The sequence below is a fragment of the Poecilia latipinna genome, unplaced genomic scaffold (assembly GCF_001443285.1).
Source record: "Poecilia latipinna isolate Pla-1442-1.1 unplaced genomic scaffold, P_latipinna-1.0 Scaffold1041, whole genome shotgun sequence".
Classification (NCBI taxonomy): domain Eukaryota; kingdom Metazoa; phylum Chordata; class Actinopteri; order Cyprinodontiformes; family Poeciliidae; genus Poecilia; species Poecilia latipinna.
The window spans coordinates 86,032-103,123 of NW_015113657.1; the positions used below are offsets into that span (position 1 = coordinate 86,032).

Consider the following 17,092-nt stretch of genomic DNA (forward strand, 5'->3'; position numbering starts at 1 on the left):
ATATTGTATAATTCCATGTTTGCATAACAAACTTGTGGTTCTGTGACTGTGTTCAGTAACAACACTGTGACAGTGGTTGAAAAATAGGGCAATCTGGGGATGTAGATGATTTGTGCAGGATTTCGAATATATTTAAGCTACAAGTATTTCGGATTTCTGGGTCAGCTTACACAAACTTTGCAAAATAATCGAGCCTTTCCTGTGTGGGAAGCACCTGGATTTTTATGGGAGGACATGCAGTCTCCTTTGAGTCATGAGACCACTTCATCACCAGTTGGAGAAGTGTAGCCAAGGGATGTAAGGTCAGTTTATTCTGCACAGTAATTCAGTACAAAATGTACTTGACTGCAGCACAATGGCACAGTGGTGGTCCTCCTCATGAGGTAAGCGCAACATTATTTTTTGGAAAACAAAGCAGCAAAGCCAAAACAAGGAATATGTAATGTAATGTAGTTTGTAGGGTGAATCAAAATGCAGAAAGGAGCTGGGAGCATGGATCATATTGATAATTGTTTAATGAAATAGTGACAGGGAAAAAAAATTACAAAAAAAATCACAAGGAGCACAGGGAGCCAGAGCAGAACAAAAAAAAAATCAAAGGGACCACACAGAAGTAACAAGATTAGACAAGAAGAATGGAGAATGAGTTGTATATAGACTGGAAAAGTTGATTATTGAACAAGAAACAGATGACTAATTAGAAATGGGTTGCAGGTGTGTAGAAGGCAGGCTGAGGAGAGAGAGAAAAAGTGGCAGGGGGCGAGGGAGAGAACACAGGAGACTAGGAAATAAATCTAACACTGAGGAATAACTAGAAACATACCGGTAATTAAATTAGAGTAACAAAGAATAACTAGATACAAGACACAGACATAGCAGACTAGAATCACTAAGAAGGACTGAACTAAAATAAATCAGAAACAAGACTCATCAAAGAAAGAGACTAAGGGACACTAAATACTCAAACCACCAAACCAATCTAAGATCCTAACAGAGTAAAAGAAAACAAAACAGTACTTCTTGTTTGAACAAAGCATCTTTCATATTTCATCAAATTAAACTGAATCAAACTTCTCATAGTTATCTATCTTCGCAATTCATTGAAAAACTTAACTACTAAGAGAAACATACTGCTACGTAATTCTTTCAGTGCAAGAAAAAGGAAATACTTATTTATGGCCCAGTTTAGAAAAATAAATAAGAAGGGATGGAATGGCAACATGTGGATGCAAAATGGCAGATTAAATTGGTGGAGTGATTTGGGTTTTCAGATTATGCCATGCTTGTGCTGTGTATTCTCAAAAGCATAAAAAACTTTTTAATTTTTGTCTTGGTACATTTTCCCAAATGTTAATGAGTTTGTTGGAATAATATGTTGTGTGTAATTCCAAAAGAGGATCAGCACACAGTAATAAACTTCAAATAAGAAACCTTTAAAATGAGTGCAGCTATAGTATGATGACATTCAGATGAGTGAGTTTGATTTTATTCTAACCACCTGGGACAAATTTCTTACAAATTTGCATAAGCATTAATCAATCAATAAGTTGATGAATAATTTGAAAACAGCTCTAGCGTTGCATGGCTCATGGTGGCAGCATGTTGGAGAAGCTCTGTAACATGAGTTCTGATTTGTTCTTTTAGTAGTGCTATGTTCATATTCTTTTGGCTGAGGCATTGCATATTTGGATAATTACTCCCTCTGTTTTTGGATGCTGTCCAGCTGGAACTGGAAAGGATTTTTACTCAAACTTGTGTTTACTTTTGACAATTTTTATGATGCTTCAAAGGAGTCTTCCTGGATGGAGATTAGTATCAAACAGTGTTTCACTGCTTGGGTACCATCTTGGAAATAATCTATTTCAGGACTACTCATATTAATGTGCATCTTTTTATGATGGAGCTGAACAGGCGTTATCAGACTGTGCTGTCTTTTAAGAAAACGGACATATTTCCACCTAATGTGTATGTTCTCTCAATTTTCAGAAGCAGCATTCAAAATTGACTGGATTTGCAGAAATGGACGCTGCATGCTGTGATGATTACTGAATTTAGTAAAACTCCACAAACAAGGTCCTTGTTATGGATGAAGTGTGAGGTGATTGCATATTTTGTATGAAAACAAAAAAATGTGTTAGACACTTCCTATTTATGTAAGCATGTAAATATCCCAAAGAGAAATAATAAACACCATGGCATTACTTGATATCTGTAAAGGGGGGCTTTTAGGTTTTAATGAGCCAGCTAACTCGATGAAACATCCTCTGGCCTTTCGCCTGCTTGAGCTACTTTTGCTGTATCTCTCAGTTATTCTCACTGGCAATCTTTTTTTGATGTGATCACACAGAGTTTAATCTGTCCATCTTTTTTTGCTGACGGACGGCTTTAGTTGCAATGATGAAACACAATGTACTGGTCCGAATGTCCACAGCAGCCACTGTTATCGTTGGCTCTTGTATCCATCATCTCTTCCTCTCCCCTCGTCGCTCTTCCTCCTCCTGCCAAAGGCCTGAAAGCTACACTCTTTGTGAATGTCACACAATGCACACCGCAGCATTGTCCGTATCCATCCATGTCTTCGCTCTCCCCTCCATCCTCGCCGATCAGGAGAACCTCCCTTTCCTGCCTCCCTTCTTTTGTCCCTCCCTCACTCCCACCACTCCCGCTACTAGACTCCCAGGTTGCATTGCATGCGCCTCCCCTCCCCCTCCCTCGGCGCTCCATTGTGAGTGCTCGGTTCAGCAGCCTCAGCCTCGCTTCTTCTGCAGTATGCAGCTCTGCCTCGCTGTTGAGACTGTGCAGCCCGAGCCAAGCGTGGCACGGCCTCCTATTTGGGCTCAGGGGAGGGGAAGGGAAGGGAAGGGAAGCACATCTATAGCTGCAGGAAAACAAGACAGAGGCAGGACTCCGGAGCTCATCTACAGACAGAGAGACCCTGAATATTTACTGGCGTCTATTGATTTGTTTGGTTAGAGCTTCAAAAATGTCTTACTATTTACTGAATTCATCAGATCTAAGAGCTCCCATCATTTTCTGTCCAGAAATGCATTACCTAACATGAACTATATGGTGCACTTCTGTGAGTTTAATAATAATTAAACTCACAGAAGGGATAACCCTGTAAACGGTTAATTTTCCGTTGGAATCAAAAAGTACTATTTCTGTCTAAAATCCTGCAGCACTTTTTTTTTGTCTTTTTAATTTTTTTTTATAAAAAAATAAAAGAAAGAAAAATATAAATCAATCAAAATGGAATTGGCATGTCAGATTTTGAGGAAAAGAGAAAAACTCTGATGGTCAGAAAAATAATGATCTAAACATTTTTAAAAAGAGGACAAAAATTTACTTTATTTGACAAATATTTAGATTTAGATTTTAGACTTCCCTAAACAAAACCAGCAGTTAATGAGTCTGTATTTTATTTACAATTTAAGCTCTGGCTGCCGAAATCCAACATATATCCTAAAAACAAAGTGTCAACATACCTGTCGACATCTTGCATAAAACACTGTATATCAATAAGAAATATGAAAGGCTGAGAGAACATTTGGTAGTATGTTGTTGTTTCCTAGCGCTGTCATTTGTCTGGATTTAATGCCCCTCCTCTAAAATCCATCCAATGGGCCCTGAGCTCCTACAATCTGTGACCTTTGGCGACTCGTAATTCTCTCTGCAGATGTGCCCTTGGAGGATTGGAACAAAATCTGACACGGCTTTTAAGTGTTGCATTCAACCACCTGTAAAATCACACAAATACATGACGAAAAATAAAGCTGCATGTTTGGCAGACCAGATCTTTTTATGTAACTGTCCATTTCACTCCACTGGCATGTCCCTCTGTCCTTTTATTTTTTTTCATGTTTCTATCTACAGAAATGTAGAAAGACAAACTAACTCTCGTGCAAAGTTTAATATTTAAGTCTTTGGAAAGTAAGATTGTATAGAAATATATTGATTTATTAATTTCCTCAGTAAACATCATTGATCCAATTGTGTATTTACATCATCTTCAAAATAAAAAATACTCCTAGACCAACAATTTCATGCTTTCTGGTTGCTGCTCTATCATCTCAACCAACAGTCGGTTGTGTTAGATGGGGACTCCTGCTAAACCTGGTTCTGCTTGTAAAGGATGGTTCCTCTCCACTGTCGCCCAATACTTGGATGAGGGATTACTGCAAAGTCAATGAATCAACGAAACTGGCAGGTAGGTAAAACACGTTTTTGCTAACTGTGGCAATATATAATCAACTTAGAAATGGTGAGAAAATTTAAAACATTGAAAATCAATCTTCCTCGAATGATTTTAAAATATATTTGTTAAATATCGATACTGATACATTATAAAATATTGTAAAATATTGACTATTTGCGATATTTCTAGTAGAAATGTATAACTTCCAGTACATCACAATCAGAATACTTTTATTGTTAATTTAATTTCAATGCAGCTCATCCAAAGAAGACAAGGTATCTGGTCCTGCAGCCATTGAAGGCGCTGATCTTTATTTATTTGAGTCTTAATGAATATATTTCAGTTTTTCTGACACTGAATCTATCAATCCCTAATCAATATACATATTTTTTCCACTTTGTTCCATAAAATCTTTAACAATATTTAAATCTGAATTTTTCTGTATGACTCAAATATTTGTTTTAAATTAGCTTTATATATTTTATTTTTATTTACACTGTGGAACCACACTAAAGTACATCTTCATAAAAAATAGACAGGATTGCATTACAACTGAATTTAACTGGATTTAATTTTATTAAAAATTGGCAGGGCTAATGCCACCCATCATTACTGATCCCTAATCATCCTTCGTTTCATACAGCTTTGACCTAATGAATATCTTAAGGAGGAATAAACCCCAACAAGTGACAAATATAGGGAAAAAATGTCTTTGATCTTGACTACTATAGTTTTTAGTTGTTTTTTAGTTGCTCTTTGTCATGAGTTGCGGTTGATGGTGGTGAGGAGAGACGCAGCGAACCCAGGTTATGGTGAAAATAATGAATTTAATGATGATAGTAAGCTCTCAGTCCAGGACAGGCAGCACGGCAAACGAGCACACAGCTAATACCGGTAGCAACTGACATATGGGACTCACGGGAGCTAGTACAGACCAGGACTAGGCAGTTCAACTGGAAAGTACAAACGGTCTACAGAGAAGCGGGCACAAAACAGGACTTGGCAGTTCTACTGGAATGTCCCAGAAACTTCACATGAACGACGTTAACAGAGAAACAGAAGACTATAGACATGGACACGACGAGGAACACAGACAACAGGTGGGTTTAAATACACACGGGGTAATTAAGGGAACGAGACACACCTGGGGAGCAATCAACGGGGAGGACAGGACAGAGACTCACAGGAACACAGGACTGAACACAGAGAAACTCAAAAATAAACACACAGAAACACGGAACCTAACACTCTTAGTGGTAATCTTATGTTGTTTGAGGTTTGGGAGAGCATGTTTTTCTAGTCTTTATCTGTTTTGAACTTTTTGAACTGGAGAAACCTTGCAATGCCTTTGATAATAAACATTTAAAAGTAATTGGCTCCATTGCATGCATATTTGCAATTGTGATCTTTTCAAACCTGACTTTTCAGGTTCAAAATGGACCAACCTCCCTGCCTTGTCACATTATTGTCCACAAGTCAGTTTCTACTTATCTTAGGAATGCTACATTCTCACTTTGATGAGATTTAAAGTAAGGAACCAGGGTCTTATTGCTTCGGTAAATAATATTTATCAGCAATCACAGACTTTTTTAAATCTGTTTTTAATCTTTTCAAACAACAATAAAAAAAAAACATCATAAATGGAAAAAGAGTGTGATGCAAAGTTTTAAGGAAATTATCCAAATCTGCTATTTGGATTGAGAAGACAGACAATTATTTTGGTATATTATAAGTTGTACAAATGTTACTGTATATTTCAGCCCATGTCTGAATAAGTTACAGATTAATATTGTTTATTTTGCTACCATCACCTATTATCATTCTATAACTAAGGATGGACATTCTGGTGTTCCTAAATCTGAAAAACAAAATGAAAATTAAACACAAGTTTTAAAGCACAGCATAACATTCCTTTGCTTGTGGCTGTTTCCATTAACGATTCAGCATTGCATAAACAAGCTATCTCTTCAGAAATCAATGCCATTAATTGCCAGTTTGAGCAGACCTGCAAAGGCAACTTAAAAAAATTAACATCAATTTATATTCACAAGAAATAGCTAGTTTCCAATATTTGGAAAGCACTATTCTTCATACACTTTAAGTAGGCCAAGCACAAAAATGACAGATAGACGTCATTCTGGTCAGCTGCTGCAGAAACAAACCATGTAAAGCTTTGGTGAATCTAGATCCGTTCCCTGCAGCTCTTTCCCAAGCCTGCCTTCTGAATAATTCAGCAGCCAAGGTCATGGCGCTAAAAACCCGCTCTTATCTGTCTTTAATGCAGTTTGTTAAGGTGCAAAGGCACCTTATTACACTCACAGTGATGTGCAATAAAATTCCCCAAACAAAGGTAATTCACACAACACTATGTAGAACACAACACAAGACTATGGTTAAAAAATGTCCTATCCATTTTACATGTCAAGTTTTCATAACAAGGCCAAAGAAATTCACATAAACCGCGAACAGTAACAGCTGCAGCATCCAAACCGCAACAGAGAAGGAGAATACCAAAATAAAATGTCCCAAATCAATCTTTTTTCCATTTAACCCAACTGTTTGACTGAAAGCACTACACTTGTACTATCTATAGTTTTCTGAGACTTATGAAAGATCCAAAGCTGGTCCGGCATCCTGGAGAGGTAGTGATGCTCTCTGCATAATGCACAAGGTGCGCAGCTGACTTCTGAGGGGGTGGAGAGACAAGCAAGCCCTGCATGATGGCCTACAGTACTTAGACTTGTGTTATGAAGAAGATTAGTCATCCAACGATGCCTAATCAGAAATGCAAATTGTGCCTTTTATGTTCAAATATTGCAATTTTGTAAAAGGTTTTGAGTTATATATCTATAGATCATGACTAACTGCAGTATTTTGTCTGCTTCTTAAAAGGAGAAATTTTTACCCCATTAGGTGATGTTCCTTTTTTTTTTTTTTGTCTTTGTTTGCAAGTAGAGTTCAGCCAATGAAGGAGCTCTGTGATGTTTTAGGCATTTCCATAGAGACGCTTGTAAAACAATGTCTATGGGCGGATTTCTGCTTATTATTAAATCCCCTCACCAAGACAACACTACAGTGGACTTCATTAACCTTCAATTTGCAATCAATATTCATCACTCCACCTTCCTGGCAACTATAATGCGGTGGAGGTGGAGGTGGGGGGGATTCACAATTTGCAGCGGCCTTACCATTCCGTGCCAGCTGATGACGATCCCAGTCCGGAGCCAGTCCCTTTCAAAACATCCCGACGAGAAACAGTGCAGTGACCATCGCTGGAGGCGTAATAAACACGTTCATGCGGATGAGCAAAAGGCGTTTTTCCCCCCTCTTTTCTTTTCTTAAAGACGAAGGAGCGATGAAGAAAGAAAACCAACTAAAAAAAAAAAAAACAAAAAAAAGCAGGGATGGACGGAAACTGAGGTTTGCTGATGCTGAATCACTCTTCCCTCCCAGCTCACCACCTTGCAACCATTGTGCTGCAAGATGCTGGCCGTACCATTGTAAGCCTACCAGAGCTCGGAGGACGGAGAGGGAGGGATGAGAGAAAAAAAAAGGGGGGGAGCGGGGAAATATGTTGCCATAGCAACCGCCCAGGAGCACGTCTGACGTCAAAGCCTCGGCAGAGGGAGAGAGACGGTGCGGAGAGGAAGAGATCACATGGAGGCTGCCCCTCCAGATGGGAGGGGTGAAGTATCTCCTCTGTTCTCACTCTGCGCCGTCCAGCCATTCAATTAGGAATTTGGAGTTGGGTGGTGCAGCTGTTAGTGGGGCGGGTGTGTCCAAATGTTGATCAAGAAACAGCAAAATCTTTGTTGTACAAAGAAGCAAAGTCCTTCATTGGAGGAAAAATGACATTTCATAGCATAAAATATATTATTATCATCAATATTTTTGTTGTTTTTGTTTTTTTTGTTGTTAGTTTAATTGCATAGTTTTTAAAAGGCAATATAATGGGATGACTATAGTATTCCAGTCAAAAGGCAAGAAAAGAAAAATATTTTGAGCAGAACTTTAAAAGAATTAAATTGCATCCAGAACATTGGAAAGTGTCGATAAACATGCCGAAATAAATTTGCTATATTATAAACTTGCATGCAGCACTTAAATGAAGATTACAAAAACATTCCTATTAGAAATCTTTTTTTTAATAGATGCTTATTAGAAAATATCAAATTGTGCTATTACAGTCCCCTTTTACAAATCACAGTGTAAATCAGTTACTGCCTTATGTAAGACTTGAACGGTCTAGGTGACTAGTACAATAATTACCCAGGTGAAAACTGAACCCACACATGCAATAATAAGTGTGATGTCAGTTTTTTATCCCTTCAGAATGATTTATGTAGATAGGCTGTTATTTCGGGGAAGGCTTGATATTTACTCCATTTACCATGCATGGTCAGGGTCAGCTAACTCCACAACGATGTGAAGGGCCATGTAATAATGACTAATAATCACTAGATGGCGATAGACAGATCATAAACAAACTCAACTTTGAAGTACTACGCGGGAAGGAAATACTCAGCTGTGGATTGCTTCCTGAGTGTGCCAAAAATGAATCACTTTGATGCTGTGGGAAGCCCAGTCTCGATTTTCACTGACTTTCAAAGAAATATCGGCTTCCACAACCACAGGATGAAAAGAGATAAAAGCATGTTTTCATAGAATAATATATCTCAACATGAACAGAAAGTGGTGATCAGATCAGATTACAAGAATAAGTTGGTGAAAGGCATATATACACCACCAACTGAGAGAAATATATTTTTATTCAATTTATATATTCAATTTATATAGACCATATTTTTTCTTTACAGGCACCAGATGGATGGATTAATATTTTTATTTATTTATACTAGAGGCAAACATAAAAACATACACGTACCACATACAATACCACTCGAGTGTAGCTATGTATATTTGTTTGCTTCCACTGAGGAAAAAATGAACTTAATATTGAATGTATACAAAATAAAAATCATTAAACAGACAATGAGTAAATGATTTTTAGATAAATAGGACTACATCGTTTCGGTACTTGCTGAAATAGTAATGATAGTTTCGACAAAGAAATCTGTGATAAAAAATACTCTAGCTCTATACTCTAAGTGTATGATAACCTTTCTGGTGATATGAACAGTTTAATTATTCATGCTATATGATAAGGTGGCATCTGTAATGACTTTCAAAAAGGCATCTTTCTGTGAGTAAGGAAAATCTTTAGAAGCCTTTCTTCTAGGCTGTCAACAAGGGTGCAACAACAGGTGTAGAGGTGGTATGTTGTGTTACTATATGTAATATAATCCCCAGGAAAATTGAGGAGTTTTCTTTCTTTTTTTTTGCTGCAATTTTTTTTCTAAACCTGTATACAACTTGTAAAATGTTGCCTGTTGATGTTGTTGATATGATCCTTTCTAATCCCCCCCCTCCCCCCCCCCCCAAAAAAACAAACAAAAAGAAAACAAAACATTTAAATTTCGTACATAAGCTAGAACGCTGCCAAAAAAACGTTCCCATCTGTTGCTACTTCTTTTGTGTTTGTCTACGTTTTATTATTTTGTCTCATGTCATGCTACATTTATGGTAATTAAAGGGAGGGGATTTGTAGACCACATAAAATTTAATAAACCAGATTCTGCTCAACATTTCCCTCCCGGTTGTGTGTTGCCATGGCAATGGTTAAAATGACAGTCCCCCAGGAGCGAGCCAATCAGCGGCCAGTCTTAGGTGTCCGGTTACTCCCAGTCAGCCCACGCTAAACTGGCAGAGGGAGGGCTTATTCCGCTGCTCCGCAGAAATGGTAACTTTGTTTCGCTGGAGGAGAGCTCGTAACTGTGCCGAAGCGAATAGACTGGATTCCCAAAGAAATAGAAAAATATTTTAATGTAACTTTTTTTTTTTTTAACTTTTGGCTGAAGTTAATTCCACGTAGAGGACCATTAACGTGGAATGAGTAGCATGACCTGTTGCTTGTCTTCTTCGCCGTGTAGTTAACTACAATCCAAGATGTTGCTTTGTGGATGGGATGGCGTCTGGTGCAGTTTGTGTGCGGACTCGTAGCTTCGTCGGAGTACGAACATTTGCCCCTGAATTAATTGTCTGACTCTTCTTTCCTGGTAAGCTTCGTTTTAAACCCACTTAATTTTCTCTCTATTTTATTTACGTGTGTTTTGGCTAACTTTAGCCCAGCTGTGAAACCTGAAGGATTGAGTCAGCTGGAGTGAGACTTAAGTCTTTCTTCAGTACGTTGACTAGGCAGGTAGCTTACCTACTATCCTTTAGATTGTTAGAATCACTTTAAAGTTTCTTGTTAAATGCAACGTTATGTGTATATTGTTGGCTGCCCCACATCACTAAAGTAACAGCATTTTAATTGGGAGGGAGGGAACACTACTATAAAAATAACATGCCATGTAACTGTTTCTAACATCTATCACTTATGTAGCTTGGCTAATGTTGATAAAATAAACCACAAGTTTAATGTTTTAGCACGCATTCTGTCCCTGTTACCAAAGCATTTAGAGCCATATAATCATTATTGACTAAAGGTTTTATGGATTGGCATGTGAGAAGGTAGTTTAGACCCCCTCCCCCTTCATTAACATCGAAGTATACTGAAGTTAACTCAAAGTGAAAGGTCAAGGAAAGCTAAGCGAAAGAAGACTCTGAGGCTGGGTGAACGTTCTCATCTAAGCTGTCATGGAGAAGGTGATGTGAGCATCATTCATAGGAAAAAATGAGCAAAATAGTTAAAGGGTAGGGTTTGTGTGTCGGGCAGAAGGCAGGCTAGAGTGAAGTTTTGCTTAAACAAAGAAAAAAGAATGCTCTCCATGTCACAGTTCTCATAGCAAACCTGTGATTAACAGAACTGGAGCGGATGAGGTCCAGACCAAAATGAGAAATAAGGCTCTGTTGGTCCAGAGCTGGGCTGATAACCAAGGAAATAGTCATAGCACTTCAAGACAGGCTTCACTGAAAAACAAAAACACTGAGTGGAGCCCACTGGTTTGTGAAGAAGGAAAACAACCCCCCCATCTAGAATGTGCAATGTTCATCGCTGTATTGGCCTGTGTTTTGTGTAATCTGGAAAAGTACATCCGCTAATGCTGTAGATGGTATGTAGATCACAATGAATGTGAACTAACCACTGGGTTTTCCCTTTTATTTAGGTGAGTCACTGCTGATGCTAAATCCCTACTACTGTTTTGTTCACATGAAACACATTTAAGACCCAGCTGGGAAACGTCAATTCTATTTTTGTAACATAATATTAGAGTAAGAAAGAACTTGCTGTATGCAGAGCCAAATTATTCTTGACTTTAAGCAAAAGGTTCCTCTAATTGGCTACAGCTCTGATCATGGAGTGTGTGTGTGTTTTTTTGTTTATCGTTTTGTTGTTAATTACATATATACATTTTTAAAAATTCCACCATACCCTCGTCTAATGTACACCAATTGCTCTTTTAGTTTAATAAAAATTAGACAAATGTTAGTGGCAGATCTTCTGACATATAAATATGAAAATTTTATGATCACATTGTTTTTTTGTTTTTTTTGTCATCAGAAATATTTTGCACATATTTTTGCTCCTTTTGATATAGTGGTTTTTAAAAAAGGGTCAAAGTCAGAATTGGCAGTGCAAATTAAAAAAAAAAAAAAAAAAAAAAACATAAATCGTTTTTAACTAAAGAAATTTCCTAACTGGTCCGACTCCAAACTAATTAACAAAAAATAACAGTAAAAGCATACAAACATTAGAACACATCTTGGTTGTATTTGATGTGTGTGTTGTCATTTTACCCCTATTTTTATTGACTTATAATAATGCTCATATCTTCTCAGTTGATACTCACAAGCCTCTTTTACTCTGAATAACAGACCTTGTAAATAATCTGAAGTGCCCACATCTTGATAAACCACATTTTGTAACGTTGATCTTTCATCTTGGCAACATCCAGTTGTTTTGCTTTATGATGCCACATCAGACACAAGCAGCTAGAAAAAGAGACACGTTTGAGATTTGCCTTTTACTCGGATCTATAAAAAAGTTAATATAAATTAAAACTAAAACTCTCTTGCTGCAATTAACACACACTTCGGTAGATGTGGTGAAAACAATATTTGAGGAACCAAGACAATAATGCATTGCATCTCATTTGTTTGCTTTTGCAAGGGATTATAATCATAGAGACTTAATTCCTTTTAGCTATTTGTTGAAAAAATCTGAAGGTTTGCTGCTAACTTGACTCGTGTTGCCGAGGCTATAAAAAAAAAACAATAACAAAATTGATGCACTGTTTGCGTTTATGTAACAATATTTCTATGCAAATGTAGAGCTGCAATATGACAAATGGATTGTGGTCCTTTTTGTCCCTCTTTTGAGTACAAAAAGAAACCGTCTGTCAACAGTCACTATATCAGGCCTATGGTTCGCACCGGTTGCTTTGTGCCTGCTGTAATATCTAAAAAAGTCTCCTTTTACATTTTACTAATAATATTTTATTTTATGTCAATCAGCTGGCTGAAACATGGATCAGAACCAAAGTCATGGGAAAAAAATGGGGGATTTTTTTTTTTTTTTTTTTTTAGCATTTCTTGTGTGTTACATAAGATTCCCATCATGTACTAATGTGGGAGTGCTCATACAAATCTTTGTGTTTGATACTATGATGCAACATGCAAACACGGAAAATACAGTTTTTATATCTGTTATAAATTATAAGATTTAATTTAAGTGTTATATAATTTGTAGCATTTGATTATGTTTGCATTTCTCCGTTGTGATGTTAACATTTCTTACCCAAAATTGTGAAGAAGGCGAAAGTCACTTTTTACCCAAAGCGACTTTCTTTGAATTTTATTCCAAGAAAAGACTACAATGCATATATACACAACATCACTTCACTGTAATTGTCAGTGGACATTCCAGATGTGGCTCTCCTTCAGGTTGCATGATAGATATAATAGTCCTGTGTTCCCATTGCAGTAGTTCAGTGATGTTCAACCTGCTTTTGATTTGGTATGAATATGAAATATTACCCTTATACATCTCCCAGATATGTTGGCTAAGATCACAACCTTATGAAGGCCACATGTGCCCACCGTCTTTCTAATTCTAAGAATAGTTGGAAGTAATGGCAATAGTTCATTTTAAGAATAACCTTAGGAGCATTTTTTTAACCTCTCTGTTGGCACACTTCGCTGCTTCTGCTTTTTCCCTCCAGATGCGCTTGCCAGCTCAGAGTACAGTTCTGACCTTTGGACGATATCAAATTCATTCTCATGGCATGTATGCTGCATTTCCCCAAATTAAAAGCTGAATCTCGTGTAACTTCTGTGGGCTTGTCTCTTTTAAGAGTTTTAATGGAGGGAATTTTTTTTTTCTGTTTCTTGAAAGGACGAACTGAATAACTGACTTATGTAGCACTATGAAGTCGAAGGACATTTTTAGGAAACTGTTTTCAAATCCATCCAATGGGTTGTAAGTCCAATGGGTTCTGTCACACACAGGAAAGTGGGTGGAAGTGCCTAGTAAAGATCTCTGTCACGTTTCCAGGCTTATTTCTTTAAAATCCTTGTGACTGTAGTCAAAACTCTGAAACTCTAACCATCAACAGCAGTAGTCTGATCTTTAGTTGGTGTTTTTCTTGTTTGTTTTTTGAAGGCAGGATGTTTTAATATACAGAGAGACCCGGGAACAAAAAAATCCAGATAGTTGGCAAACCTGAAAGAGCAAGAGGCTCTGCAGTGGCGAGGGCTTTCTGCTTTTAGATTGCCGAACACCCTCCGTAATGAGCAGAACCAATGAGAGTAGTTGGCCTGTACGGCGGTCTCAGCACGGATAAAAAACATTCCACTGTAGGTCTCTGCTGAAATAACAAGGGTCACAAAACAATCAGCCCTCACAGCACCCGCTCTCCCCTTTCTCATGGGTAATGAAGTAGATGGTTGGTGTATCCCACTTGTCCTCAAACTTCACGCCTCCCATTTACTAGAATGGTTAACCTGCATTCCTGCATAAACATTTCGCCACGTGACAGGTTTACTCATTAGCTCTCTTCTGAAAACTCCAATTCATAGAAAGGACATTGTTTCGCATATTGCTTTCAGAAAAGCAAAACAAAACGGGGGGAAAAAAAATGTGACTAATTAGTTCACTGGCCCAGTTTACGGCAAGGATTTCTGGATAAATGATATGCACACATTTAGCCTGTATGTCGGATGCAGAAAAAGTGTTTGATCGCCTCGCTTTGTGATGGATTTTCAGGAGACAGCAGGGATTGTTTGAGCCAGACTGAAGTATGTGTGCATTGATTTGATGGATTTTCATGCGATTTTTGGAGACATTTAACAATCCTTGGAGATCTCAAAGCGGGTCCGATTTTTCATCTGTTCACATAAATACAGTGCATGTTCACAAAACTACTTGATTACACTTTAACTTTGCTGACCTCTAACTTTTTTACTCTTTATATTAGACTCTGAAACTTTAAAAAGTAAGTTGAATTTGGGGTTTTGCAAACCAATATCCATGTAGCGCTCAGAAGATTGGTTTAGAACAGGGGTGTCCTCTTTAAGAACAAGCCTGACATTTACATTTTGATCTGACAGAAAATTCCAACATCGCTGTTCACAGCGTCAATTTACAGTTTTGGCTTTTTATGCTTGTGTGACCCATTAGATGTAACAAAATCTGTATTTGTTGCTTCGGATGTGCAACTTTACTGTGGCTCGGATAGTTTCTGCACAGCCTGTTTGCAAAACTGGTTTGCTTACATTGGTGTCATGCCATTGATGAATTAGGAAGATTAGAAACCATTGTCACCACTGCAGAGCAGCGGCTGGAGTACAGACAGAAACTGTGACACATCGGGAACAACTTTGCATGCGTCTTTTATCTCATTCACGTCCCTCCGTGAATGACGCGACTGGGACATAGAGCGAAGCACACGCATCCTGTTTTAAATAGGGGCGAGGGGCATTGGTTGGATTACCATACAAATAAATTAAAGGCATGTTGAGTTTCCTAATGTAACAGTGACATGTTGTGTTTTGTCAGCCGTTGAGGGACTGGTTTTGTTCTGAGCCTGACCCAGTTTCAGGCTATACAACATGTAATCGGAAAACAGAAGTTTACATAAGACACAGCAAAAAACAGCTTTAAGATCGCAGTAAAAAGAAAAAGTCATTTATATGACCTGATCAGGTTTATTTTTGAGCATGCAACCGATCTTTGTCTTATCTGCAGCACTTCAGTGGCACAGATAAACTTCAGATTATAAAATATAAATGACAATATATGCATACATGTGTAAACTTCCACATTAATATGCCCAAGTTTTCTGAGCTCATGGTATTATTAATTGGTGCCTTTGCCAATAAAGTTTGGACTTTAAGAGTTGGAGGGATGTGTTGATCACGTGCTTAAAGGAAAACTCTTAAAAATTGATTTTAATTTATGGTTGTAAGGCAATAAAAGAAGAAAACTTCAAAAAGGATTTTCCAGAGGCCGTAGTTGCTGACATGAACAGAACTGTGACTCGGAGGTGCTGCCTTTGCATTTTCTGTGCTGCACTGATCTGCTTCGAGGTTTCCTTCCCAGTGCTCTGAGGGGTTTTCCTTTTCTTCGAACAAGGCAAAAGTCAAAATTATATATATATTTTTTTCTGCTTGGTGCTGCTTATTGAGGTAACAGGACAAAATGTCAACTAACTTGGAAGAAAGAAAATAATCAATAGAATTTTAAACGAGAAAACAAAAACTGTGCACGTTGATGAATGTTTGTGTTAATGTGTTTGTAGGTGATAACTGTGTGTTTCGCTGCCTGTGCAGGGAAGATGCATGTGTCTCTGGCAGAAGCCCTGGAAGTTCGAGGGGGGCCGCTCCAGGAGGAGGAGGTATGGGCGCTGCTCAGTCAGAGTGCAGAAAGCCTCCAAGAACTTTTTAACAAAGGTATGATGTGCAAAGACAATTATCATTTTTTCCTTATTTCTTTCTGTTGCATGGGCCAACTTTATTTTTCATGCAAAATTACTTGTAAAGAAAAAAATAACACTGAAAAGCCTCTTTCTGAGAGTTTTATACTGAAGCAAAGCTAGTAAATCGTTGCCCTCCTTTCTTTAAATGAAATCAGAAACAGAAAATGCAAACTTTACATGTCATGTATTTTTTTAAATTTTATTCTGATGGCTTCATTTGCTCATTTTTAATGCCTGGTAGACTGTGAGGTAGCCCTGGGCATTTTAATCTTTCTTGTCACTGCCGTGAGGCTATCTTAGTTGTTCTTGGTGGCACAGGCAGATAAGGTTTTCAGCTTCCAGAAACACTTTGTTTTTTGAGAAAACTCAAGCGGTGGGTGACCGAGGCAAGTTTAACCTTAGAGACGCTGAAGAGGATGTGAGCCTGCAGAAATCTTGTCACTTTGAAAACACTTTAGGGGGCTCCTGGTTTCACTCATCATTCCAGTACACCTGATTACACAAACTGAAAGTATTGTCTAAACAGTTGACCATTAAAATTTTCCACTAAGCATTAACTTGTATCCAAGTCTCTGTTTCTGGGGAAAACCAGCTTGGCTTCACTTTCTGGTTTTGCTTAGTGAAGCTTGGTGATGCATATCCTATCATGCTGCAGAAAAGCTTCCTTATCAGTGAACGCTTTCAAATATTCCTCAGCAGCCGAGGTCACATTTATGATGAAGGGATTTTGCAGAAATGATCTTGAATAGTGTCTTTGTGAAGGCTTCTTACATAAACCAAGGAGCAAAGCTGAATACTTGAAGGTTTTCTTCATTATTTTGTCTTATGTTTGCTGCATTCTCCGTTGTATTTAAAGCACAATTTTATCCTTTCAGTGTGTAGTTGTACTGTGTAACTTGTGGCTGCTGGTGTGTGGAGC

At 37.9% G+C, this 17,092-nt stretch overlaps 2 protein-coding genes across 13 annotated transcripts in view; one reads left to right on the plus strand and one right to left on the minus strand.

Annotated features, from left to right (window-relative positions):
• mapk10 (mitogen-activated protein kinase 10) overlaps positions 1–7,742 on the minus strand; it is a 41,491-nt gene extending 33,749 nt beyond the window's left edge. For all 6 annotated transcript variants that reach the window (XM_015051325.1, XM_015051327.1, XM_015051326.1 and 3 more), the window contains exon 1: positions 7,384–7,742. In XM_015051325.1, coding sequence (XP_014906811.1) covers positions 7,384–7,386 — 3 coding nt within the window. In that variant the 5' untranslated portion in view covers positions 7,387–7,742. The remainder of the gene's footprint in view (positions 1–7,383) is intronic.
• Positions 7,743–10,069: 2,327 nt separating this feature from the next.
• ptpn13 (protein tyrosine phosphatase non-receptor type 13) overlaps positions 10,070–17,092 on the plus strand; it is a 46,377-nt gene continuing 39,354 nt past the window's right edge. For 4 of the 7 annotated variants that reach the window (XM_015051346.1, XM_015051348.1, XM_015051350.1 and 1 more), the window contains exons 1-2: positions 10,070–10,311; positions 16,028–16,147. In XM_015051346.1, the coding sequence (XP_014906832.1) occupies positions 16,033–16,147 (115 nt within the window). In that variant the 5' untranslated portion in view covers positions 10,070–10,311; positions 16,028–16,032. The remainder of the gene's footprint in view (positions 10,312–16,027; positions 16,148–17,092) is intronic. The other 3 variants (XM_015051347.1, XM_015051349.1, XM_015051352.1) reach the window with 1 other exon arrangement.